This window comes from Scleropages formosus, chromosome 1 (assembly GCF_900964775.1).
Source record: "Scleropages formosus chromosome 1, fSclFor1.1, whole genome shotgun sequence".
NCBI classification, from domain to species: domain Eukaryota; kingdom Metazoa; phylum Chordata; class Actinopteri; order Osteoglossiformes; family Osteoglossidae; genus Scleropages; species Scleropages formosus.
Window position 1 is genome coordinate 4,815,834 of NC_041806.1, and position 24,069 is coordinate 4,839,902.

The window sequence follows — 24,069 nt, forward strand, 5'->3', positions numbered from 1 at the left end:
GCTGGTATTTGGCACATAAAGAAAATCTGTGTAATCCACAGGAAAGCAATAATAAGAGTACAGCATTTGGATATGTTAGATAAGTGGCACAGTTTAGGTAAGACAGGCTTTAGATTTTTGAAAAATGTTTGCTCTCCAAAAAATATGCAGCCCTATACAACGCTGTGTTACCTGGATATGCATAAGGACAAAGTCGTGAGGAAGACATTCGGGAAGAACGCGCTGCCCTTGCCCCGCTGCCTTTATTGTGGACTATTGATGCTGTAATAATGAATCATTTTTCTACACCCACAGGGCCAACGAGCTCACAGCAAAGTTTGCATATATACTCCTCAGTGCTCTGCATATTGCATCTTTTAAAAGTTTTTATGAGGTCAACAGTTTTAACTGATTTTTTTCTGGGGTTCATTTATCTGCCACATTTCTCCAAGGCATCTTACAATGTTGTTTGCTTTTCTTTTCTTTTTTTTTAAACTGTATCAATTCAGAACAAGCACCTTGATGAAGGGCCCTGCTGCAGGAGGTAGGATTCGAACCCGGGCCCTTTGACTACAAGGTGAGCGCTCTAACCAGCACGCCACCTGCTGCCCCATCACGGAAGGCAGCCTAGCCCAGCAGTACCCAGCGCAGGACCCCCGCGGCGCCCGCCAGCAGGCTGAGGGTCACGAGCAGCAGCAGCACGCAGAAGGCGCTCATGCAGAGGTTTGGCCGCACGCGCCGCGCGAGCGACTCCGTGGCACTAGTGGTGGTGGTGGTGTCCACGCTGATCTGGTCCTCCTCGGCCATGGGCCGACCCTGGTTGCTGATGACGAAGATGTGTGTCGTTCGGGCGGGGTGGGTGGCGCGCGGCCGGCCCAAGCGCCCCGGCAGCCAGGTGCAGGAGCTGGCGAAGCGGAAGAGCGCCGGCTGGGGGGGCTCCGCGAGGAGGAGCGGCGCGTGGGCTTCGAGCGAAGGCACCTCCAAGATCTGCCGCTTGTCCGGGAGCTTCCCGTGGGTCGCCAGGCCCGGCGTGATGAAGGTGAGGTGCCTGCAGATGGGGCACACGATGGACCCGCGCGCGGCCGCCCGCGGGCCCGCGCCGGTCACGAGCGTGCGCACCAGGCACCCGTGGCAGAAGACGTGTCCGCAGCTGAGCGTGCGCGCGTCCTCCTCCAAGGGCTCGTAGCACACGGGGCATTCGGAGAACGTGCCGCCGTCCGACGCGCACTTCTCCGCCGGGGCGCTCGCGCTCATGTTCGCGCAGGAGCTCTTCATTATGGTGTCGGGGAGGCGAGCGGGAACGCGCGGGCTGCCGGGGCGTGGACGCGGGGGCCGCGCGCGCGATCCGCCGGACTTTGGACGAGATCCGAAAGGTCCTTTCCTCCCCACGGAGAACGCCTGTGACACACCTGAGCCGGCCCGCTCTCGCGCGCCACGCGTTGTTCCGTTTCCCTGGGTAGCCGTGCGCGCGGGCGCGTGCGTGCGTGCGTGCGTGCGTTTGTATGTAGGTGCGTAGGGGCAGCCTTCTCATCTGCAGTATTTCAACTACTTTTGAGATGTCAACATAAACACAATCAAATCATGTCAATATTTAGTCCAAGCTGTAGGGGGGATAGGGAGGGGCGTGTTACTCACTTTACGATTCCATTCCATTTATAAAACTGTTTTCCACATTCTTTACCAAGGGTATGATTATTTCACACAGATTTTTTCCGCGTTATGACAAAAAAAAATGCCAGCGGTTCATCTACACGTGTCAATTAAATATTAATCGGTTTAATCCATAGAATTCCTTCAGCTCTTTTCCAGTGTGATCTAGAGCAAGAATAATGTCATTTAGATCATCACTTTATTTGGGGCTTCCATGCACCTATATAGCGAAATACATATTTATGAATGAGATCTGTCGTTCAATGATCTCCCTTCGGGTCACGAAGGAGAACTTCACCTGCGGAACATGTGCTGGAGGCCTGCGTTTCTCTACCAGCAGTCGGCGCTAAGAGCACATGGTGTCACATTGACGGCTCCTCGCCTCTGTTTTAACCGCATTCTGCTTTCATATCACAGCTGCTCGTGGGCCTACGGAAATATATGACGACACGCAACTTTCATTTTAAAATGTTGCATATATATACACGATCTAAAAACGGTGGAAATGTTACAAATGATGGGTGTATTAATAATTTAATTTATTTATTAACAATAGAACAGTTGTCAGGAGCATTATTGTTATTATTTTGTAACTGTTATAATGTGGTGTTTGTGGGAGTGCCCCCCAATGTTCAAAGAAGCCAGTGTATACCTCCTATTGCTGAATTTTTTGATTTTCTCAATACCTGTAATAAAATATCAATTTGTTAACGGCAGAATCTATATTTTCACAAGTTTTCCGTCTCACACAGAAGTTCAATGCTCCGCATGAGGTTTACTTTTTAATTCTTTTCAGCTTCCCCAGTAGTTTACAGAATGCGATTGCGTAATTGGGGGGAACTTTCAGCCGTCTGTGACGTCATCACGAAGTAACGTCATCACGTGCTCTGCGCATGCGTCGCTCAAGTCGACGCCCGTGACTCACGAGTCGTGGCTCGAGGTGCAATTTTTTCCGACAGTGAGGAGCGAAAGCCGGTGATGCGCTGAAGCCAGTAGGGAAGCGGGAGATTCGGGCAGGAGATGCACAGGTAAAGTACAGTATACTGGGTTTTCCCCTCACATACTGTATTCTTCTTTCTTCACTTCTACTCCTGTTTTCATCTTGAAAGTTGTAAAAATGAAACGGTACGTCGTTTTCGAGTGGTACTGTTTCTCCGGGCGGGGGGAGACGACTGACTGGAGTCGTCCCCCCCAGACCAGGCTCTCACCGGCGTCGACCCAGCCGGCTTCGTTGTCGTGCTGCCTATTTATTACTGGTAAATGTTGTGTTTTTACTCAATTCGATTTCATCACGTACGCTTTTCACACAGAAATGACATGATAACGTAAGTTCGTAAAATTGTTTAAATTTTAGTTCGCGCACGTCTGTGTCAGTAAGTAAGTGTCTATGCTATGACTGTGTGTCAAGTCAAGTCCGCTCGAGCCGGAGGTCCGTGTGCCTGTGATTCAGTAAAATAAACCCAACGGCATTGTTGTTTAGTAGGATTAAAAAGTACCCTGATTCTGTATTGGAAAGTACCCTGCCTTGACCCGGCCTTTTCCAGCCGTGTCTCTGGCGGTGTGTGTCTGGCTGTGCCTGGGCGGGAGTGTCGCCGCCCTGGAGGCCAGCGGCGGAACTGCACTGCGATATGAGCTGGAACCCGAGACAAGGAGCTCTGCTGTGCTCCACCTGCGCTTTCTCTCTTCTTTTGTTTTTAACCATACTCTCCTTTCGTCTTCTATCTCTATGAATGTATATCGTGACATAGGAATTTGGTTATCATTTCATCCTTATCTGAAGTTAGAGCGAAGCGTGAAGGCGTCATTGTTCGTCTGCCTTTATTTTCTTATATATCCAGGCGGCACAGTGGTGAAGTGGGTAGCTGTGGTGCCTATCAGCACCAGGGCTTTGTGTTAGGAAGTGGGAGTTACATTTGGCTCTCTGTGTGGAGTTTATCCCTGTGTTTTTGGTGAATTAGTGACTAAGTTGCCTGTAGAGTGTGTGTGTGTGTGTGTGTGTGTGTGTGTGTGTGTGTGTTGCATAGTTGTGCTATAGAAAATATGGGGAGTCTAGTGTGCAAGTTGCCTGAACAAAGTTTAGTCCTTGTGTGTTGGTTTGGTGAAATCCATTTTCTAAATAAATAAATATAAATGTTACTTGTATATTTCTACCCAAACTGACCAGAATAATGGCTACTAATATTTACAACTATTGAGTTATGTGTAGGTACAGTTTTTGTTAGAATTGTTACAGGAGGTGGTGTGGTTAGAGCCATCTTCTTACAATGTGAAGGTTTTGGGTCTGAATCTCATTCCTGCTGTAGTTTTTCTTGATCAAGGTAATTACTCTGCATTTATACGGTAAGGCTACTGTATTCTTAATGTTATATCTAAGATGGTCCATGCCTGATGGATGTCTGTCTGTAGATTTAGGTAGGTTTGAATGTGAGAACTGAACTGTTATTGGGTTGGTCTCAAGAACAAAAATTTAATTAGCATGTTTTGTGACAGTGAAGTGAAACACTTTGCGTTGAAATTTAACATTTCACAAACATAAGTGCTGAGGTTTGTGCTGTGGATGGACTAGCTGTTTGCGTCCTATGCGGTTATGTAATTTAAGTGACTTTCCAGCTGGGTCTGTGTTTAAATAAGGATGACCGATGAGTCGACCTTGTTCCAGTTTGGGGTTTGCTTTTTAATCGTTTTCAACTGCAAGTACAAGGAAGTCCCTCTGGGTGCTAGTCATAAGAGGAACTGTTAAAATTAGTTGTTTCGTTCATGTTCCATATTTGCGATTGGCTGTATTTTTGATCCGTAGTTGATCATGTGTATTAATATGCTGATATTTAATGAACCTCAGCATCACTCCCCTTAAGGAAGTACTTGTGGCATCCCTTATAGGCTTTCCTGGGTGTTTAGTTGTCCTGAGGAGTGCAGTCTTACAGGTTGGGTGCTACTTTTACACAGAAAGGAGCTGTCAAAGAAGTTCTGCCATTTCAGCTGCAATTACTATCAAGCTTCAAATGAACACATAAACTCCAACAGTAGAGATACTGGAAAATGCTGCTTGCTTTTAAGCTCTGTACTGTTCAGTCCCAGTTATGTCATCCTGATGGTCCTGGAATTCGCCGCTAGACTTCCCACGAAGGTTTCCTTTGGCTGGGTAGAAGGAAATGAGTCGACAGAGCTGTATTATGGTGACTAATGAAAGTTCTGTCTGCTGGTCTTTCAGGTACTTTTGGCAAATCCCTTCAGTTTTTTTTTTTAATGAGTTGCCTGGAGCAATGCATACATCCTTCAGCCTAATAATTAAGGGTACCAGCTCACCATGAGATGAGCATGTGTAGCACATATGTTTTTCAGGGTAGAATCTCTCCTTCTTTGCCTTTCCAATAATTCCTTTGGTTTGAAGGAGTTTGAGTTAGGGTAGTGATTGATATTCCAGTGTGCCTGTCTTTGGAACAGGGTGCTATTGGCATCTATTGGCTCTCTCTCCATAGTAATAACTGAAGTATAATTTTTCATGTTTTTCTTGGTTTTAGATGTACCCTGAAGGGACATGTAGCAAGACAAGTGTTTCTCCTGAGTTGCAGGAATAAGGTTACTAGAAATGGTGCTCCACATGCACGTTTTCTAGAAACCTCTAGGGTTTGCATGTTTTGGTCTTTTACAGCTCATTGTACTAAGTGCTTTACAAATTCCCTCATTATTTTTCTGAGGTGTAAATTGAGCTGTATGTCTTTCACAGCTACCACCTTGGATTAGTGCAGTGCTTTAGAGTTTAGTGTGTAGCATTCTATTGTCCATGAGTTTACCTGCCTTGCCTCTCTTGCTACGATTGTTTGGAAACTATATGTTGTCAGATTTTTGGCAAATTTATGGACATAATTTTAATCAAAGATAGGGTGCATTGTGGGACTTGGAATGGCTTTCCTTTTGTTGCTGTGGTAGATGTGGGTTTATCCACTTTCATTTACTATGGGATGCTGAACAATCATAAGGAAACCCTGAATAAGAACCTTTTACTTTATTCTACTTTTGCTGGTGATGGTTGGTATCCTGTCCTCAGACTGTTGCATAGCCAACTGCATTTCTTTCTTGCGATGGGTGTGATGTTTCCTTTAAGCTGTGGTGTAGCCACCCCATTGTGAATTCATATGACCACAGAGAGCAACTTGCACACAGCCACAGGTCAGTGGTGCTGCCAGTGGCTGAAATGATTTAGGGAACCAACATCTGCACGACAAATCGGACATTGTTGCTGGGTGCTAAAAGTACTGGAAATATCTCGGTGTTGGTTTATTAACATGCCTACAATTTAGCATGACCTTGTGATAATTCAAGAACCCTTCTGGGAGTTGTGCAAAATATAAAACATTAAGACATCTGTGTTGTGACGAAGTGTGATTTTAGTTGGTGTCAGGTTTTCATTAACTGTCTTAAATCCATGTGTAATTATTGCAGGGCAGGACATTCCTGTTAAAATACAGGAAAGTAGTGATTATATTAAATGAATTTCTCGGTCGGTAATGATGTAGCCTGAGTGAATCCTTTGACAGCCCAATCACATGGTGAACAATTTTTTTATTTATTTTTTTTTCCCTTCTTCCTTTTAATGAATGCTTTTGAACTGAGCCAGTGCTGTTCTGGGTTCATAATCTTTAACTGTTATGTTCGAGGAAGTGTGAATTTGTTTGTGTGAGACATTGCTGTTAATTGGTTACCGTACTTGTTCCAACTTCCGTTTAATTTGGAAATCACATTTTAAATTTAATACTGTATAGTTAAACTGGGATATTAATTTTCTTATTAGGTTCAAGTAATTCACTTGCTGTGCAGAAACTGGACCAATCCATTTGTTTTAGTTTGTGAGAAGGAGATGGAGACACCGATTTTGCAATAAAGTAAGAGGGGGTGGATGTGATATGATGTGAAGGAGAACTGGATTCAGACAGTATCCGCACTGCGCATTACAGTAAAGACTGACATTTACCGCACAGAAACGAGGAAGCAGATTGCTTCCAACAAGGTGAGCTACATTCCTCTAAGACACTGGGTGAAACCGCTTGTCCCAAACAGGGTCGCGGCGAACTTGACTCTAACCCGGCAACACAGGGCGCAATGCTGGAGGGGACACAGCCAGGACAGGACACCAGTTTGTCACAAGGCACCCGAAGCAGGGCTCAAACCCCAGGCCTGCTGCGGAATGGTAAAAATAAATTAGTTAATATTAGCCTAGGATAGTTTTTGGAGGACTCTGGGCTTTTGGAATATGTACTCTTCCTGCGTTGGGGGACTGTACACAAATAGGGTGATGATGCAGGGGTAGCTGTAACGGTGCATTTTAGTGAGTCCTGTGCAAGTACTGGTTCATTGTACGCACATGGTGCTGTGGTGTTGCAGCAGCACCTTTTGTGCGTTTTGTTCAGATTTATTGTGGTGCCTTTTTGATGCATGAAACCCATGTGGACGGGGCACCGAAATGGGGTGCTGCCGCATATGACCAACATTCCATTATTTGGAGATCTCCAGCATTGCCTTGCCCAACATCAGAGAGGTTCCCCAGATGTGACTTGAGGCACCTGTGTGTCAGCTGGTGAGAAACAAAACCTTCTCTGAAAAGAAGCTCACATAGCTCTCAGTATAAACAGGCTGTGAAAGTGCAGCCCAAATGTGAATCAAGGCTGTTCACTTTGCTCTTTTCTGGTTTCAGATCGCCTTATGGGTAGTTTAGAGGTGCTGGCTTCGAAGAATCAGGGTTTTTTTTTGGTCTTTGGTGGGTGCATGCAAACACGGAGAAACGCTCGGTAAAATAACGCTCTGCGTACTTGGCTCAGATGCTGACCTGTGTAATGGAAATCCTTCTGAAATCCTGGATGAGTAAAGCCTCTCGCTGGAAGTGTTTGAAGGCCTCTGTAAGGGCGGATTGGGCCATGGAAAGGGGAGTGGGAGGAATACTTCCTTTGCTTCCCCCATTGCCTGAAACAATAGCATCTCCAGCCATTGTTTGGTATATGGTCACTATATAATGCTCAGGATGCTGCAGAGATAACAGGTTTGAGCCCTTCTGGCTTCGTGTCCAGTTTTCACTTTTTTTTTTTTTTTAAAATGAAGACTGTAAAGCTCAGGCTGAGTTGCTGTGGCTTTATTTATTCATTGTTCATTCTCCTCATCTGATTCTTACAATGATTAGTGGACTTTTCACCTGCTTGTCTCCATGCAAGCAACAGCTGTGGTGCAACTTCATGTCTACGTCCACAGTGTTTTTGTTAGAGATTTTTGGGTGTCTGCATTGTGGTTGAGGGGCCAGAGCTGTAACAGGCCTACACTGAAACCTTTACCCCTCACAGCTGTCCAAACGGCTTATCTTCAATGATGAGTAAGATGTCTCTGGCAGTGGATTGGCTCGTTCTGTTAGTCAATATTTCACTTTCATGGTTACTGTTCTTGTGCCTTGTCAGTTTATTTCCAGTCTGTGTCTGTAACTACTTGGTGTAATCGATTATCATTTATCAGTGTTATTGCAGAAGAAAACTTCCCTGAAAGGCCAGACCAAGGGTATACTTCCCACAGAACATGAAAAAATGAGATCAATGTCCTTAAATGTCAAAATGGTTTAGCTATTTAGGTTATTGGTGGTCTTCAGCTTTTAGCAGTGTACTGCACCCTAGAACTGTATGGATGGGAGAATGACAGTTTTTTTTTCAGGATGTTTTTTGGAGCACTTTTTGTGCGTTTGTCAGTTGTTGCATGGTGTTCTTGTGGACTACTTACCTTGCAGTTTCATTCTGTGGCCTCATTGACTGTTCTGTTGTTTACCTGTGTCTTGTGTTGCACTGTATTTTTGTCTGCTAGGCAGAGGTTTTAAACAATCCTCCTCTCAGAAGTATCCCATTCCCCCACATAATTCTCACGTGGTATGGCCTCAGTGAGCAGAGTGCCGTCGGGACATTCTCACAGAGACTGGCAAGCCAACAATGAAAAGAAACTAATGCCCTCCCCTTTATATATTTATTTAACCTGATCCCCTTGTCTTCTGCTATAAGCAAGAATCGATATCCTTGTAATGTGTGGCACACTGGGGGGGAGGGGGCCTTTGATGGTTCATTGTGACTGCTGTAAGGGTATTGATCTCCCCCCCCCCCTTCTGAGTTGAACCCCAGTGGTTTCCAGCATCAGGCAGAGAAGCTGGTGTGTGCCAGGACTGACAGCTGGAGGAGACTTCCAAGGCAAATGGATTAACTTTTGTAGGGGTTGAAGCTGTGGGTTTGGGCAGGCCCACAGTGAACCATGGGAATGTGCTGTGAGGGTGTGGAATTTTAACAACAGAGGCAGCAGAGCCGGAGGCAGCAGCTTGGGTATGTCAGGGGGCAAGCTCAGCTTGTGCTTTGTCTAAGTTAAAGTTCTTCTGCAGTCTGAGAGACTCATGGGGCTGAGTTATGGGGTTTTCCTGCTGGTATCGACTAATTTCCCAGAAGTTCTAATTGTTCATAACTGTGTTCACATGTCAACTCATGATAATTCAAGGAAACAAACAAAAAAAAAAAAAAAAAAAACCCACAGCAGATATACATATGACACAAAACTGACCTGGAGCTAATCGGTGGTTCTAAAGCAGGTAAAAGTGAAACAGGATCTGGGTGGAGGATGAACCCCTACATAAGCAGAATGGTGTCCCTGCATCCCTTCACAGATCTAGGGCATGGAGGGACAATGCTGAGATGGCTCCTGGAAAGGATTTATCAGCACTCAGGGCCATCCATTAGCTGATTTAAAGGTCAGATGTTTGGCAGCAGGGGTTTCTCTTTGCTTTGTGGGATGCAATAATCGGTTGGATGACTGAGGGGCAGGAAAGATATAAGGTGGTGGGTTCTGATATTGCAGCAATTTTCACTGCAGCTAATACAGTGTCAGCAATTGCACATTAACTTCTGACTAGAAAATCCTGACTTGAATGTTCCGTTTTAAAATTTGTCTGTAGTTCGGTGTATTCATAGTATAAAAAAACCAATGATATTAAGTGATGGCCCTAATTCAATAGTTGAAGGAGGAGGTTGGAATAAAGACATATTCCGGCATCTGAAAACAGCTTTCTGTGTTTAAACTGACTCCGTGTTTATTCTGGCACTGTTAAACTTGGGAAAGGAACATGTATGGCGCCAAGCAGAATCCTGTGCATGAGGTATGACAGCATTTCCTGTCCTTGGGTTACGCTGCTGGGTCATCAGGGGCAATGGGTAAAAAATAGCTCCAGGGAGGATGCGTGTCGGCCGTTCTGAAAGCCAGAACCGTGGCAGCGTAACAGTTTGTTGCCCTTAACCTGTCTTTTCTGAATTGTTCTCCCATCCCACTGTTCAACTGCTACAGATGTTTATTTCTGCAGATGACACCTTTAATCTGCTTTGCTGACCTGCCTTTTCCTTCAGGTTTGCTGACAATGGACACAGAAACGATACCAAAATTCTCTTCCAAAGACGAGGAGATTGATTACTGGAAGGCCCTCTCGCAGCAGTACAAGAGGAGGTAAGTCTCTGTACCACTTTCACATGTCAAACCCACTTGAAACTACTTGTTTGAGACACACCAGAATTTGTACAATTGTAACACTGTTTTCATTGGAATAGGTTTGCAGTAAGTTTTCAGAGATTTTACTGTAATGTCTAATTGCTTTCAGTGCAACGAGTCAGGGTTCGTCCCATAATTTTTTTTTCCCACTATTTTCATGTGGTTCAGCAGCACTGTCACATTCCTTGGAATTTTTTACACGGAATGGGATTTTGTATAGGAGTGGGCATTGTGTTAATCTTATGTTTTAAAGGATTTAAATAATTCTGTATCGGGGCCAATGGCTGCGCTTATTGTCACAGAAGCCCTCGTCATCCAAAGTGTCATTTCCCCCATATTTGTAGCAGCTAACTGAAAAGGTGACATGAATGGATTTTGTACTCTGAGTCTGACATCTTTTTTTTTTTTTTTTTAATTTTTTTAAATCACAAATGTGAACAAAAGAGAACTTACCACAGGTTTCAGGTAACTACATGATTTGGATCTCAACCTAGATCTAGTGTTTCCCTCAGTGGTACCTATTGAAATGGACCAGAATGGTTGTTGGTCCAGCGTATGACCTTAGAGGTGATAACTCAAGATGAACTGTAAGCTGCCTCTGTTTTGTCTCCTTGCTCATTCAAATTGTGATGGTTTCAGTGTGGTGACAGCACCAGACTGGTGTCTGAAACCTCCTTTATTCCCCCAAGAGCTGCTCACCATCTGAGTCAGTCGAAAGATCCGGCTTGCATTCCAGCAGTGTGCTGAGGCGGCGTGTGGTACTGAAACGTTTTGTTTAGCTAAAGCCCGTTGGACCCTTTTGGGGAACCCCAGTACTGAAAAGCAGCATTAAATGGAACAAAATGTTTTTCCCTTGGCATTCTTGCTCTGAGCAGCTGCTATACGTGGTTTGATGTGAGGCTGGTCTGAAAAGTTACTCACAGGTGGTGGCTTCATGCAGAACAACCTGCAGTTTTTGATTCAGCTGTCGCTCTTAGCTCTATGTGTTTGTGTGGTAGACCAGGAGGCTATGTGAGATTCCTAAATGTATGAGCCTCTGGGTGTGTGTTTAGGAAAGTATTTAGGAAATGTATTTGGGCCCTGAACTCTTAGCTGCCTGCTGAAGCTCTCAGGATCAGAGTGCAGAGATGGCATAGTCATCCCTTTGAGTACAAATCTGAGGAATTTCCTGTCATAATATAAGAGCCAACTGTGAAAAACATCAACCCATCTTCTCTTCACCTCCCACAAACAGCAGTCTCTATTTCTGCACCGTTAACACAAATGAGGCTCTAGCTGCAAGTTAAATACTGATGTAATGGTCATTTCCTCACTGTAAATAACCTTTATTGTAATCAATACAGTGATAAAAGTGTTGGACCAGTGAAGTAACAGATTTATTTTTGTTTCAGATCAAAAGCTGAATGTCTAGCTCAAGTACAGAATGTCAGCTTTTTATTTCTGCATAATTTATTACCATACATTATAAACCATGTTAGAGCAATATGTTTAGTGTCTGGTTCTCCCCCTCAATTTCAACGGAGTATAAATGGGGGACAAAAAATTAGAAGTAATTTAGTATTTTGCCACATACCCCTTATGTACAAACTGCCTCAAGTCTGTGACCCATTGGCATCATCACACTCTTAATGTCTTCCTCTGAGATGCTCTGCAGGCCATGCCTTAACAGTAGTTGTCTTTTTTTTTTTTTTTTTTTTTTTTAAAAAGTGTGGATGGTCAGATGGACTTGGCTAATTTAAAACTTTCCATGTGATTATGGTGATATAGCATTTACAAATGTTTCTTTTTTTTGTTGAAGACTGCAGCTTAAAACTTATTAACCCTATTGTCCAATTCTTTAAAAACTGCTGATATTGTAAGGAGTGCTGTTAGACTGCCTCTTTTTTTTTTTTTTTTTGATCTTTTTTAGCATTGTAACGGCCACCAGACGCCACTGTGCAGGAATATGTGATGCTAAAGATGTCTCAGTGGGAAGGGTTAGGGTCGTCATCACTCTCATTTACATTTATTCATTTAGCAGATGCTTTCCTCCAAAGAAACATACATCTCAGAAAACAATACAAAACTGCATTTACACCAAGGTGAAGTCTTGATGCAGACACGTGACATAGCACCACTGAAACCAGTATACGTTACACGAGTAGCCATATATAGTTTAAATCATTGGCCAAGTGAAACAGTGCATGTGAGCAACTCCAGCGCACTTTCATACATTGCTGTTGGGAGGAAGCTGGTGTGTGTTGCATTCAAATGCCCCCCCCCCCCCCCCCCCCCCCCCCAAAACTTGTCCCTTGGGGTGGGGGGGAAACCCTACCCATGACATGGTTGATGTGGTAAAGTGTGGTTTAATGGGCTTCATGGTTCTAGATACAAAGCAACTGCCCACTTTCCTTTTGAAACCCTCTGCCTTTGGTCACATACCTAAACATACCAAATGGCTGCCATTTTTAGCTTGAGCCGTATCTGATTTCCAGTCTGAACTGGAGGGCCATTAAGTAACAGTGGCCAACGTGCTGCCCTCCAGGGCCAGTTGCTCAAAGTAAACAAGCACCTGGTTATTTATAGTACACTGTGTACCCCACAACACGTGGTGAACTCATGCAGAGGCACCTGACTAGGAAGGTAAACAAAAGCTGTTTGAGCATGTGGAAATGGGGTGCTGTCACTAGGTGTAATTGTCATCTGGATTTTTTTTTCAGGGCTCACTGATGCTGGTCAAGGGGTGTTTTTTTTTTTTTTTTTTGTATGTGTATACAATGGTTCCTCTGTTCAATGGTTTTTGATCTGGTGGCTCTAACCTGAATAACCCATTATCTTAACGGGTTCACTTTTGTAGTGGGTGGAAGGTTGAAAAATCCAGTTTGGTCAAAATCGTAGCAAAAAGGCATCATTTGGCAGTGTGAGAACCAACAGCAGCTCATCAGTTCTCTGAAAATATGAATGCCTTTGTGCTTGTCACATTCACTCCATATCCCCACACCACTTTAGAAGCACATTAAGGGTCAGAGGTTGTCCTGTCTGACAGCTGAAGAAGCCCTAATATCTAGGGTCACCAGGTGTCTGCTCTGATAGGTGCTAAGCCAGTCCTGCTTCATAACATGTGACCTGGGGTGCGTAAAGATGGAAATCTGGTTGAAGTCATTACTTCATTTACTTAAGGTGCCAAGTAGCTGAAGAATTCTTTGAATACGGTCACATGTGCATTCCTACAGTGTTTCTTGATGTCTTTAAGATGACTTCAGTTTTTCTTCCCCGGTGTCTCCTAGTTGAACTAAGTATGTGTGTCTTAAGTACTGGACAGTGTTTTAAAGCTACTTTTCCCATCATGAATGATTTCTTTTCAGGCCACACCTTGATGTTTGTCAGTCGGACAAGGCTTGACACAAAATTTCACGTGTTCTCTCTGGTACTTTGGGTCTTGGCTGCTACTTTCAGGAACACAAACTAGTTGCTGGTTATTTCTTTCATTTACATTATCTTAGAACAGCATTGTAAAAACAAAACTATAAATGTGTGATAAACTGGCTGCTGGTCTCAATTTGCATTCTATCAGCACATGACTGTCCATTATGCTGCCAGTTTATTCATGATTGCAAGCAACCACTGCATTCTGTTTTTGTTCAATTTTCCCCATACAAGTAATATAATGAAGAGAGCACTGCCCTGTGAGGGCATCAAGCTTGGCTTGAATGTCTCTGAAAGCTATCTGGAAATGATATTTTCAGTTGTAATTCACCCTTGACTATCTTAGGAGGACTCCATTCTCCCTTCTCAGTGGTCATTTTCACATGTACTGTCTTTGTTTCACACATAATGCAGGCACAGGTCTTAGGTTACACATATGCTGGTTACAGCTGCAACAATAACCATCTAGAATTTGATCTGTTCTTTTCAAAACCATAGGTCTTTACTATTCAGAACGACTAGTGGGCACCTTTATTCCAGAGCACCATGGGAACAGCCTAAAAAGTTCTGCAGCCTATGTCTGCATTTCTCCAATCTTGTATTCAGAATTGCACAAGCACAGAGTGCTACATCACTGAGTAGCTGTGGACTTTAAAGAAGGGAAGTCTTTACCTCTGACCAATGAATGGGTCTCCTCAGACAGCTTCTATTGCTATCAAGTATTCTCTTTTCAAAAAAGAAACCAACAGCTTGCAGTTTTCATTTCTCATCCTGTTTGTGAAGCCAAAGAACCAGGATTCCTCCCAAAAATGTGACCAACACAGCATCCAGTATTTATTTTGGTTGCGTGGGTGCATAGAGGCATGAACAAGGCAAGTGGAGACTGGGTTCACAACTTCTTTATTCCATTAGCATGCATGAATCTTCAGCTTCGATGCACAGAAGTCACACATTGCAGCTGCATTTTTTTTAAATGCTTAACTGTAACCACTAACAATCTGTTGTTAATTAACTATGAACATTCTCCATTTCTGGGTAACTACAAACATACAAATTACATATCTTACTCAAAGTATTAAGCTTTCAAACATCAAAAACAAATGGTTCTCTTATACCTTCACGCTAAAAGACAGTTGTAATGTAACAGGAATTTTCCAAAGCCTGCTTCAAAACCCTTATTGGATCTATTATGTGGACTGATTTCCATGTATTGCACTTCCTGAGTGATTTCTAACTCGTGTCTTGTTGCCCCTTTTGCAGTTTTCAGGAGGCTCGGGACGAGCTGTTGGAGTTCCAGGAGGGCAGCCGAGAGCTGGAGGCAGAGCTGGAAACGCAACTTGGTCAGGCAGAACACCGTATACGGGACCTCCAGGCCGAGAACCAGAGGCTGAAGAATGAGGTGGAAGCTCTGAAGGTTGGTGGTCTTGCATTGGCTGAACTGCATTTATTTGAAGCTGCTCCACAGCCCCTTAGAGGATTAGTAGCCACTCTAAACAACCAGTGTATTCAGACTTTGTCCCCTTAGGCATACTGATTTAAGCGTGCTTAAACACCACCAAACCTGAGAGAATCCCACCAGCATTACCTTCCACTTAATGGAAATGCTGTCCTGAAGCCTTGGTGCAGTCATGTTAGTCATATATCCCATACCTGTCATACCTAGGATTTCAGAAGTTCTACATGCAGTTAATCTGATATTTTTTGGGAATGATTATGGTCCTTCGCTTTGATCAGCCTGTGACTGGAACCGGGATCTTCCTGTCCATATACCTAGATATATTTTAAAGATATCCTGCTTGCAACGGCAAGCAGGTATAATGTGTGTAATGCAATGTAACGTGTGGTCGTTCATTCGTGTTCATGTTTGTCATTGTGCTTAAATGTGCGAGAGCCACTGTTCTGTTTTGCTGGACTCTGACAAACACAGGCTGCTGCTTTGCTGATTCAGTCCTGATAAGACAGAGCATTGAATCGGATGGCAGTGTCTGCTAATGTAGGTCAGAGACAGCAAGCTATACATGTGGGTCACCCGACCTTCCATGTGCACTGCAGTGATGGTGTGACCAGACACAATACATTAAAAGTTATATGGACAAATGTGAGTGGTGCTTCTAGTGCTGTTCCTCTGCAGGTTTGGACTAAGGGGTAGTGGGGTTACAACTAAGCCCCCAGTTCACCCTCTCACCTTTAGGGTTAGGGTGGTTTTGCTCTTATGCTTTCTTCACCCATTCACAGGAGAAGCTCGAACAGCATTACGCCCAGAGCTATAAACAGATCTCCATGTTGGAGGATGACCTGGTCCAGACAAAGGGCATCAAGGAGCAGCTCCACAAATACGTGCGAGAGCTAGAGCAGTCCAACGATGACCTGGAGCGGGCCAAGAGGTCAGGGGTGCTAGGGACTCTGGGGCACTGTGGACTATTGCCTTGACGCAGTTGAGATTCCCATACAGTTAAGTTGACCCACTGATTTGCAGCAGTTTCTGGGTCTTCTCAAATGCTAAGAAAATAGCAGTTTGCCCACTGAACCACTTTCACCATGTTTTGCCTCAGTTCAGATAGTTCAGTTCAGTCCATTGAGACACAACCATTCAGTTTCTTGGAATCTGCTTCCTTATAGCACTGTAAAATTTCAGTGGAACTCTGCTCCAAACTCTTTTGGACTTTTGAATTTTACCTGGGGCAAGTGTAGAAGTCATGTGCTCTACAGAAGCCTAACAGAAGAAATTATTCACTCAGCAAATGAAACCCTCAGGGAATACTGGCTCTCCATGTGTTATATTGAACTGGTCATCTTCCTATCTCCAGGGCTACAATTGTTTCTCTAGAGGACTTTGAACAGCGCCTCAACCAGGCCATAGAGAGGAATGCATTCTTAGAGAGCGAGCTGGATGAGAAAGAGTCCCTCCTGGTGTCTGTGCAAAGGCTAAAGGATGAAGCCAGAGGTAGGTACTGATCCACATTCCCATTCTCTCACACATACCTACCCCACAATATGTTATACCATTTGGTTGTGTACATTCTATAACGAAACATATGAACTCCAGATTTCTGAAGTATCCTGTCTGTGTGAATTAGTTTTAATTCAGTAACATTACACAAGAATACAGTTGTCCACAGCTTGTCTTTTCTTTTTTGACGGGAAGTAAAAATTGTGGCTTTGCTTCAAATCGAAGTCTGAATCGTGTCTGTTCTCAGGAATTTCACTTTTATCCACTTGTATGTTGACACAAACACAAATGATAAATATTGCTGACATTAGCATCACTGTGTTCCTGTATCCAGACCTGCGCCAGGAACTGGCGGTGCGTGAGAGGCAGTCTGACACCAGGATGTCAGCACCCAGCTCTCCCACACTTGATGGCGACAAGATGGACTCGGGTGTACAGGCCTCTCTGTCTCTGCCGGCTACGCCTGTCGGCAAAAATGGGGACACGTCCTTCACAAGCCCTAAAGGTGGTATATCTGTCCCGCTGTCCTCCTGGTTGCTTATGGCTACTTTTTCATCCACCCCTTTATATTTTCTGTTGCTCCTCCATGTCTTCTACTTTCCATCAGCTACCTTTCTCTTGCTGCTCTTGGGCCCAGCAGCATCTCTGCTGCATGAGTGTCCCTTCATTGCTTCCATTTTGCCAGAGAGGTCTCTTTGTGACAGGGAAATGTTCCAAGTGCTCTAGTTGTTCTGAAACACAAATGACTGCTTTCACTGTTCATGTGGATCAGCCTGGTTGTGATGTTTGTTCTCCTTTGTGACAGTGCTCTCCAATGGCTGTGGCAGCTCACCGCTGACGCCGTCAGCCAGAATATCAGCTCTCAATATTGTTGGCGAACTCCTGCGGAAAGTTGGGGTAAACTCATTGGAACAGTGTTCACTCATCGGAGGTCCTCTTGTCCTTTTAGCCTGTGCCGCCACACTGAGTGTATCCTTGTTTATTGCACATCAGTGTTCTGAAATATGGTCTGAAAATGCTTGTGTTTAAGTGCTTGCAATAAATGTGCTTTCCTTTTAAAAAAAAAAAATGGGTATCGCACAACTAATGGCACTTTTGAGGTGAAGTGAAATGCTAGAGTACGCGTATGTACTAACAATGCGATATGTTAGTGAATTTATTGTATCCACTACATACTGAACTATGATCTTTAAGGAGTGAATTTAAATTTTAATTCTAAATTACTATTACAGGAACCATATTTGCATAAATTCCTTTTCCCAGGAGTCTGAAGTGCATTGTGGTGATGTGACCAGCAAGGTGTTTTTGTGCATCTGTCCAGGCACTAGAGTCCAAGCTAGCAGCCTGCAGGAACTTTGCTAAGGAGCAGGCAACAAGGAAGAGCTACGTCGCTACTAATGGCACCCTGGTCAACAGCAATGGCAACAGTGCCAAGTTCCCCGGGTCTCTCCACACCACCTACTTTGACAAAGCGTGAGTTCATCCCCTTCATGCAGGAAAAAAAAAAAAAAAAACATGTTTATGCATACATGCACAAAACCCATCCCACACTTTGAGAACATGGAGGATGGGGCACTGCGACAGAGTTGGTGGGCGATGGGTGGTTTGGTCTCCAGGGCAAGGCTTGCTTCAATACATTCCTGTTTAACACGGCTTCCTCGTTGTTTTGTGGCCAGATCAAGGTGTCAGTAGTTAAGCAGCTGGACATTAAAGTCAATAACCCATAATTAAAACAGCAAGCTAAGTGGTGCACTTGTATGCCACAAAGTGCTGTTTGTGTGCCATTCCCAGGCAGGCCACATTTCATTGGCAAAAAGGACATTCTCAGGTTACAGTGGAGTTTCAGCTTACACAGTCGCGACGAATCCGGCACAGTGTTCCAGAATGTCTTTGTGGTTTCGCCTTTCAGGGTGAATCCTGTAGACAGGAGTGGTCATATCAGAACATTACTGGAAAGCAACGCTACTGATGTAAGAAGTAGACATATATTTATAAATGAATAAAAATGTTACATTTCAACATAGTTGGACTTTAAATGCAATGTAAGGAAGAAAACATGTGCCTGCAGGCTGGTTTCTACTGGTAGATCACCTTCATCCAACCCATCAATTGGGTTGCCCTAATTGCTCCACCTCCTCTTTCAGACATTCAGGTCGGTCTACACATAGCCACTTGAGTGTTACCATCTTAGTGACACTAGTACACAGTGACTTGTTGTTCAGTTTTAACTGGGTCTCAAAGCTAAAATGGTGCATCACAAGCATCTCTCATACCTTTTTGTTACCAGTGTGGTCAAGTTGAAAGTGTTTGAGGGTGACGGAGGTCACGAGGAGGAAGGTGGAGGCCTCTGTTTCAGATGCTTTGTTTTCTCCCTGCAGGCGAGAGAGGGTCATTTTCCCAGCGCTCGTCCTCGGTAACACCCCCGAGTGTGTCATGTTAGACTATATGCATGCTGTCTAATTCTATATAGTGCGGGGTATGATGGCTCTTGCAGTAGATGGATGATGTAATCTATACTAACTGGCCCAGGTGGTGGCACTCACATTCCTTCTTATCACCATGCTGGGAGAGAACTGCCTGTCCCCTCAGGTGACCCTGCAACGCTGTGAAGACCACTGGCTGTTTCTCCTTGCTCTATAACTACTGATGGGTGCTGTCTTTACCTGGGCTTTTAGAACAACAAAGCAGTAGCTCCTCTTTCCTTTTTGGGATTCCCAGAGTAATAGGCAGTTCTGTTGATGTTGGAAATGGAAAGTCTCTTGGAAATGTCCCGTTAAATCTGTTTGGTCACCTGGTCTTAGGGGACTGTTGTAAATCTAATACGTACAAGACAGGACTTCCAGTTATGGACTCTGTCTTTGTGTGTGTGTGTGTGTGTGTGTGTGGTACATTGTCAGACTCTTTATCCAGCAGTGTCAGTTTGTACCATGAATGAACATCACAGGTCCTCCAAGTCTGAGGGGTGTCTTCCATAAATAATGATCAGCTAAATACTGGTGTAACAACTATATGGACCACTATAGGGACTGCAAGTCCGTTGTTGCAGCAGCTGTGTCTACCTGTTTGTGTGCAGTGGCAGCCTGTGGGAGTTATCACCTTCCAATAGAATCTAGGTTTGAATCCCACTCCTGTTGTAGTACCCTTGAACAAAGTTCTTATTTTGAATTGGACTGGCAGATGTGGTCTGAATCAGGTGGCAGCAGCTTTCTTTTCAAGTTAATCTACCTGTGATTAGCCTGTCAACTCCACTAAGACAGAGGAGCTGCACCCCTTTGTGGAGGAACTTGAAGTATGCAAATGCTGAATTGTATTGTTGTTCATTATGTGTGTGTTATATGGTGTGAATTTCAAAGTTTTGTTTAGGCACTAAGTCTTTCCCCAGCTACTCTGGTTTCCTCCAGAGTTTGATGAACTGGTTATGCTAAATTGCCTGTAACCGTAGCTGCTTTCTAGTCAGTGCTGGTTCAAGCCCAGGGTAAGTGATGAGGGTTGACATCAGCAAAGGCTTCCAGTTGTAAAATCTCTGCTCCAGTCACACCTCCAATGCTGCACCACACAGAGGTGAACTGGTCTAACCTGGTTTCTCCTGGAAAATGTGCCATTGAATTGAGTAGTAGTAGCAGCTAACTTCAAATGTCTTCTGCTTGCTTCATTCAACCGCTTGTAAGTATTTATTTCAGGTCCCTTTACACACACACACACACACACACACACACACACACACACACACACTCAGCTGATTCCAGGAAGTTTGATACACACACCACAGATGTAGCTGTTTGTCATAGTATGTGCTGTGCAATGTGGACCCTCCCGGCAGCCCCACAATGGCTGATTGCCCAGACAGGAGGAATGTGGTGGTGAATGGGCCATGTTTATAGTGTGTGCACGGCTTCACGGTTGTGTGTGCGTGCTATGGCACTGATTGTGGGGGGGGTTTTTTTGTATGCTTTTTGGAAAGCTTGGGAGATGGGGCCAGGATTTGGGTCACTGAGAAATGTATGTTGTGCTGGGTGCGGCTGCTGCATGCTCATCTTTGTCTAATGCAGGGTTGCAGTAGCCAAGAGCCTATCTGCAAGGCACAGGGTATGAGGCAGAATACACCCTTAGTCAACATTCACCATCTTCTAAATTTCCTGTCCTGTTTCACATGTATGCGAGTCAATGTGTGTGTCACTGCCCTGTGATGGACTAATTGCTTTACTATACAAATACCACATTTCAATGTCCAAATCTAGGAGGAAAAAATGTGGGTACGGAATGTTTTTTTCCTTGGGTCTAATCACTGACCTGTAACCAGGGGGTGGTTTGAAAGACATCCTTTGTCTTTAACAGAATGTTACATGTAGCAGCCAAAGAATCCCCCCCCCCCCCCCCCCCAACTTACCTGGATTGAAAGGGATTTTTTTTGTTGTTGGAAGGGCAGTGGAGAACAGAAGTCGGGGGGTTTTATGTTGACCTCTTTGTTGTCTGTGTTGTGAACAAAACAGGGCAGTGAATGGACTGGACTCCAGCACCCACTCCGTGTCCCCAAGCAGCCTGCTGCCCCTCAGTGTGTGACGGAGCGCTCCCTGCCCACCAGCTGTCGCAGCCACTGACAGGACAAAAAGGGAGCACACCTGAAAGCGCATGGAAGGGGTCTGTTACACAGCGCTAACTCTCCTCTAACCCAGACTGTCCCGGGCACAGGTGCACACACCTACCCTCTCACCTTGGTCCACTGTCCTCTGGTCACGTGGCCTGCCTGTGTGTACGCTAAGGGTATGAATACGCACGCACAAATGCACACATCTCTCGAGTTAGCGCTGCACAAGGAAGCGGCCCTTGAGGTCCAAATTGGTTTAGGTGTGTTTATTTCTAGTGTTCCTCCTATGAAAGAACTGAAGTTTGTCCCCACCCTCCCATCAAAAATAAAATTTACATGTGAAGAAAAGTGTTTGTAGGAATGGTTAAAGGCATTTAATGTAAGGCAATGATTAAGCGGTTATCACTGATGCTGTACTGCATTAGCACCGTGTGGTTATCGAAAAGCCCAGTGGAGCCGAACCGCCAGCATCCTGCACGTGTTGAGCTGTTCATTCTACAGAGGACATGCTTTGCTGTTGTCTGTTTTCCTCCATGTTCCTAGAGGATGTGATAAATGAGTGAAAGCAGCACAACACGTTGAGCAGCCCAGGCTACTTGTAGTACCACACAGGTTTGTAAGGGAAGCTGGTGTACGTCTCGGAGCAAACTCTTCGACGCTGGTACAGCCTTGTGGACTTTAAACCTTAAAACTGTCAGGAAAAATGCTTCTGTCCTTCCAGTGTTTTAATGATGTTCTTTATGCGGTGTCCGGCGTTGTGCGGCACACAAGCTCCTCATTTTGGCAAAATGGGACACTGTCCAGCCAACGTTCCCTGTCCAGTTAAACCGTTTAGACCAAAGACTGTGTCCAACGTGCCTTTTTGTTTTCAGCTGAGTTTATTCAGTTTGTCGTCTTGGTTTACATGTAGTAGTACTGTACTCATTTAGATCGAGTCCTCTAGCAGGGGAATTCCATGGATTGGTGTTGCCCAAAAAACATTCAGAACTCTTGAAGTTAGGTTTTTTTGTAAATTCCCAGATGGCTCGCTGTTTAACGAAACTGTATTGCCTATCAACACGTTCCACTGTATATAGGTTTGTACTCTGTCTTCAGTTGTTTGTATATCTACACACATGCATACATCCACCAGTTTGAATTTATTTATTTGATTCCTTGTTGCATGTATTGAAATGACATCTATTGCAAAGTGCATCACATGATGTAGTTTTTAAAATCAAAAGTTAATAAAATATTTAAAATCCAAAGCACTAATTCCTTCTGAAATGAGTTTTGCTTTTTATTAATGTCCTTTGTCACTTCATGTCATGTGGATTTTTAAAATGGGAAGAGTAGAGAAATGCTCTGCCTTGAAATCCTCTGGGATGAATGAAAATATTGTAGGAGCCCCTGTTGCCTAGCAAAGCTGTTTCGTTTATCATGCTTAAATTGTCTAACATTAGTTACTTCAATTGGGCGCAAATTTAAAAAAGCTTTCATATTTTGATTAAACTGTCCTGAATACGTCATTCCTGCACTGACACTACACTATTGCCCTCTACTGGACCTGGTTAATACTGTCAGCAAAACTGCATGTTCAATGTTCATCTCTGCCTAGAAATCTGAAGGTTCCTTAATAGAGGCAGTAAAAATTACCCAGCTGTATAAACTGGTAAATTATTGCAAGCAACTTTTTCAGAAATACACCAAGTTGCAATGGACAAAACCCTCAGATCAGGAATAGTATTTACCCTAAACTCCCATATGGAGGATAAAGGGGGAAAAGTGGTATATAGGGTTGGGGGGGGGGAGGGGAAGCTGTAACTTGTTAAAGGTTCAACTAATAACTTGATGAAGCTCAATCACTTAGGCATGAATGAGTGACCCTTGAAGTAGTGTATCTAGCAAGTCACCTTAGTGAATAAGTGTGTGGGCTGATAACACTATTACATCGAGTCCACTGGAAGTGGTTTTGGAGAAAAGCATCTGTTAAAGGTAATTGGTGTAACTAAACCAGAGGAATTATGGCTGGTTATATTGAGTAGGAACTGAGTGACACATATTGACAGAACACCTATTTGTAAAGATTGATTTGACTGTCTCCACACTACATTAATACATACCCCTCTGAAGTGAACCTGCAAGGTAATGCTTACTGATGGATGAGTTATACTATTGTATTTTGCATAAACCACAAACTCATTTTTCAGAAATTACCTTTCATTTTCACACATAGGCACTAATTATTGACAACTGCAAAGCTCATCAGGTCGTAGCACGGTGGTTCAGCATAACCCCACTCCACGCAGAGTGCTGAAGACGACTACAGGCTGCAAAAGGCTTTGAAGTCCATCTACTTCTCGCAGCCGTGTGGCATCCCTCTGTCAATCCATCATGGTTTCTGAAGGCCTTCCAGACCACCTCGAGGACTTGGTGCATCCGCATTGTAGTCCACTGTCTATCCGGCCCCAGGGGGCCTTCCTACAGGGCCTCACCTGCCCGCCTCGACCTTCTTCTGCTCCAGCTTGGCCACTTGCCTCTGCCTCCGCTCCAAGACCTCCCTCAGCTTCTCCTGGTTGCGAGCATGTTCCTGAGCTCGCATCTCCGTCACGTCCGCCAAGAACATGTGTCTGACAGAGACAGAACCGCATCACAGGTGTGTAGGTTACGCTCATGCTATTTGTTACGTTCACTTCATATAACTGGATGTGTCAGAACAGGGTTAAATTAAGTTCAGCCGAAGATATAAAACTTATGTAGCAAGTTTAGCTGGAATGGGAATCATAACCAGCAGGTGCTTTTACTAGACCAATTCCTAGCTTTCAAATTATTTATATTCCACCGTGACTACATGGTCATGTTTTCTACAGCCATCATATCCCCTAAAAACAGGGTAACTGCAGGAGGGACTTGAGCAGCAAACTGCCAGTTGCATTTACATTTATTCATCTGGCTGATGCTTTTCTCCAAAGCAATT

At 44.3% G+C, this 24,069-nt stretch overlaps 2 protein-coding genes across 3 annotated transcripts; one reads left to right on the forward strand and one right to left on the reverse strand.

Annotated features, from left to right (window-relative positions):
• Positions 1-506: 506 nt before the first annotated feature.
• LOC114912288 (RING finger protein 222-like) lies at positions 507-1,419 on the reverse strand. The gene has a single exon (XM_029258288.1). It carries the CDS (start codon positions 1,252-1,254, stop codon positions 607-609), a length of 648 nt encoding a protein of 215 aa, XP_029114121.1. The 5' UTR covers positions 1,255-1,419; the 3' UTR covers positions 507-606.
• A 1,122-nt stretch (positions 1,420-2,541) lies between these two features.
• LOC108930264 (nuclear distribution protein nudE-like 1-B) lies at positions 2,542-22,362 on the forward strand. Of its 2 annotated transcripts, XM_018745439.1 has the most exons (10): positions 2,542-2,657; positions 10,035-10,131; positions 14,839-14,992; positions 15,814-15,962; positions 16,386-16,522; positions 16,863-17,033; positions 17,334-17,425; positions 17,850-18,001; positions 18,907-18,941; positions 21,019-21,096. In XM_018745439.1, the coding sequence occupies exons 2-10, from the start codon at positions 10,046-10,048 to the stop codon at positions 21,024-21,026; spliced, it is 984 nt and encodes a 327-aa protein (XP_018600955.1). In that variant the 5' UTR covers positions 2,542-2,657; positions 10,035-10,045; the 3' UTR covers positions 21,027-21,096. The 2 variants fall into 2 exon arrangements, with proteins under 2 accessions (XP_018600955.1, XP_018600954.1); XM_018745438.2 differs by lacking the exon at positions 18,907-18,941 and having other exon boundaries at positions 21,019-22,362.
• Positions 22,363-24,069: the final 1,707 nt, after the last annotated feature.

Coding starts and splice junctions, on each gene's coding strand:
- LOC114912288 (XM_029258288.1), bottom strand. CDS start 1,254: ATGAAGAGCTCCTGCGCGAACATGAGCGCGAGCGCCCCGGCGGAGAAG.
- LOC108930264 (XM_018745438.2), top strand. CDS start 10,046: ATGGACACAGAAACGATACCAAAATTCTCTTCCAAAGACGAGGAGATT. Junction 15,963..16,385: donor GACCTGGAGCGGGCCAAGAG/GTCAGGGGTGCT, acceptor TCCTATCTCCAG/GGCTACAATTGTTTCTCTAG. Junction 18,002..21,018: donor ACCACCTACTTTGACAAAGC/GTGAGTTCATCC, acceptor TGAACAAAACAG/GGCAGTGAATGGACTGGACT.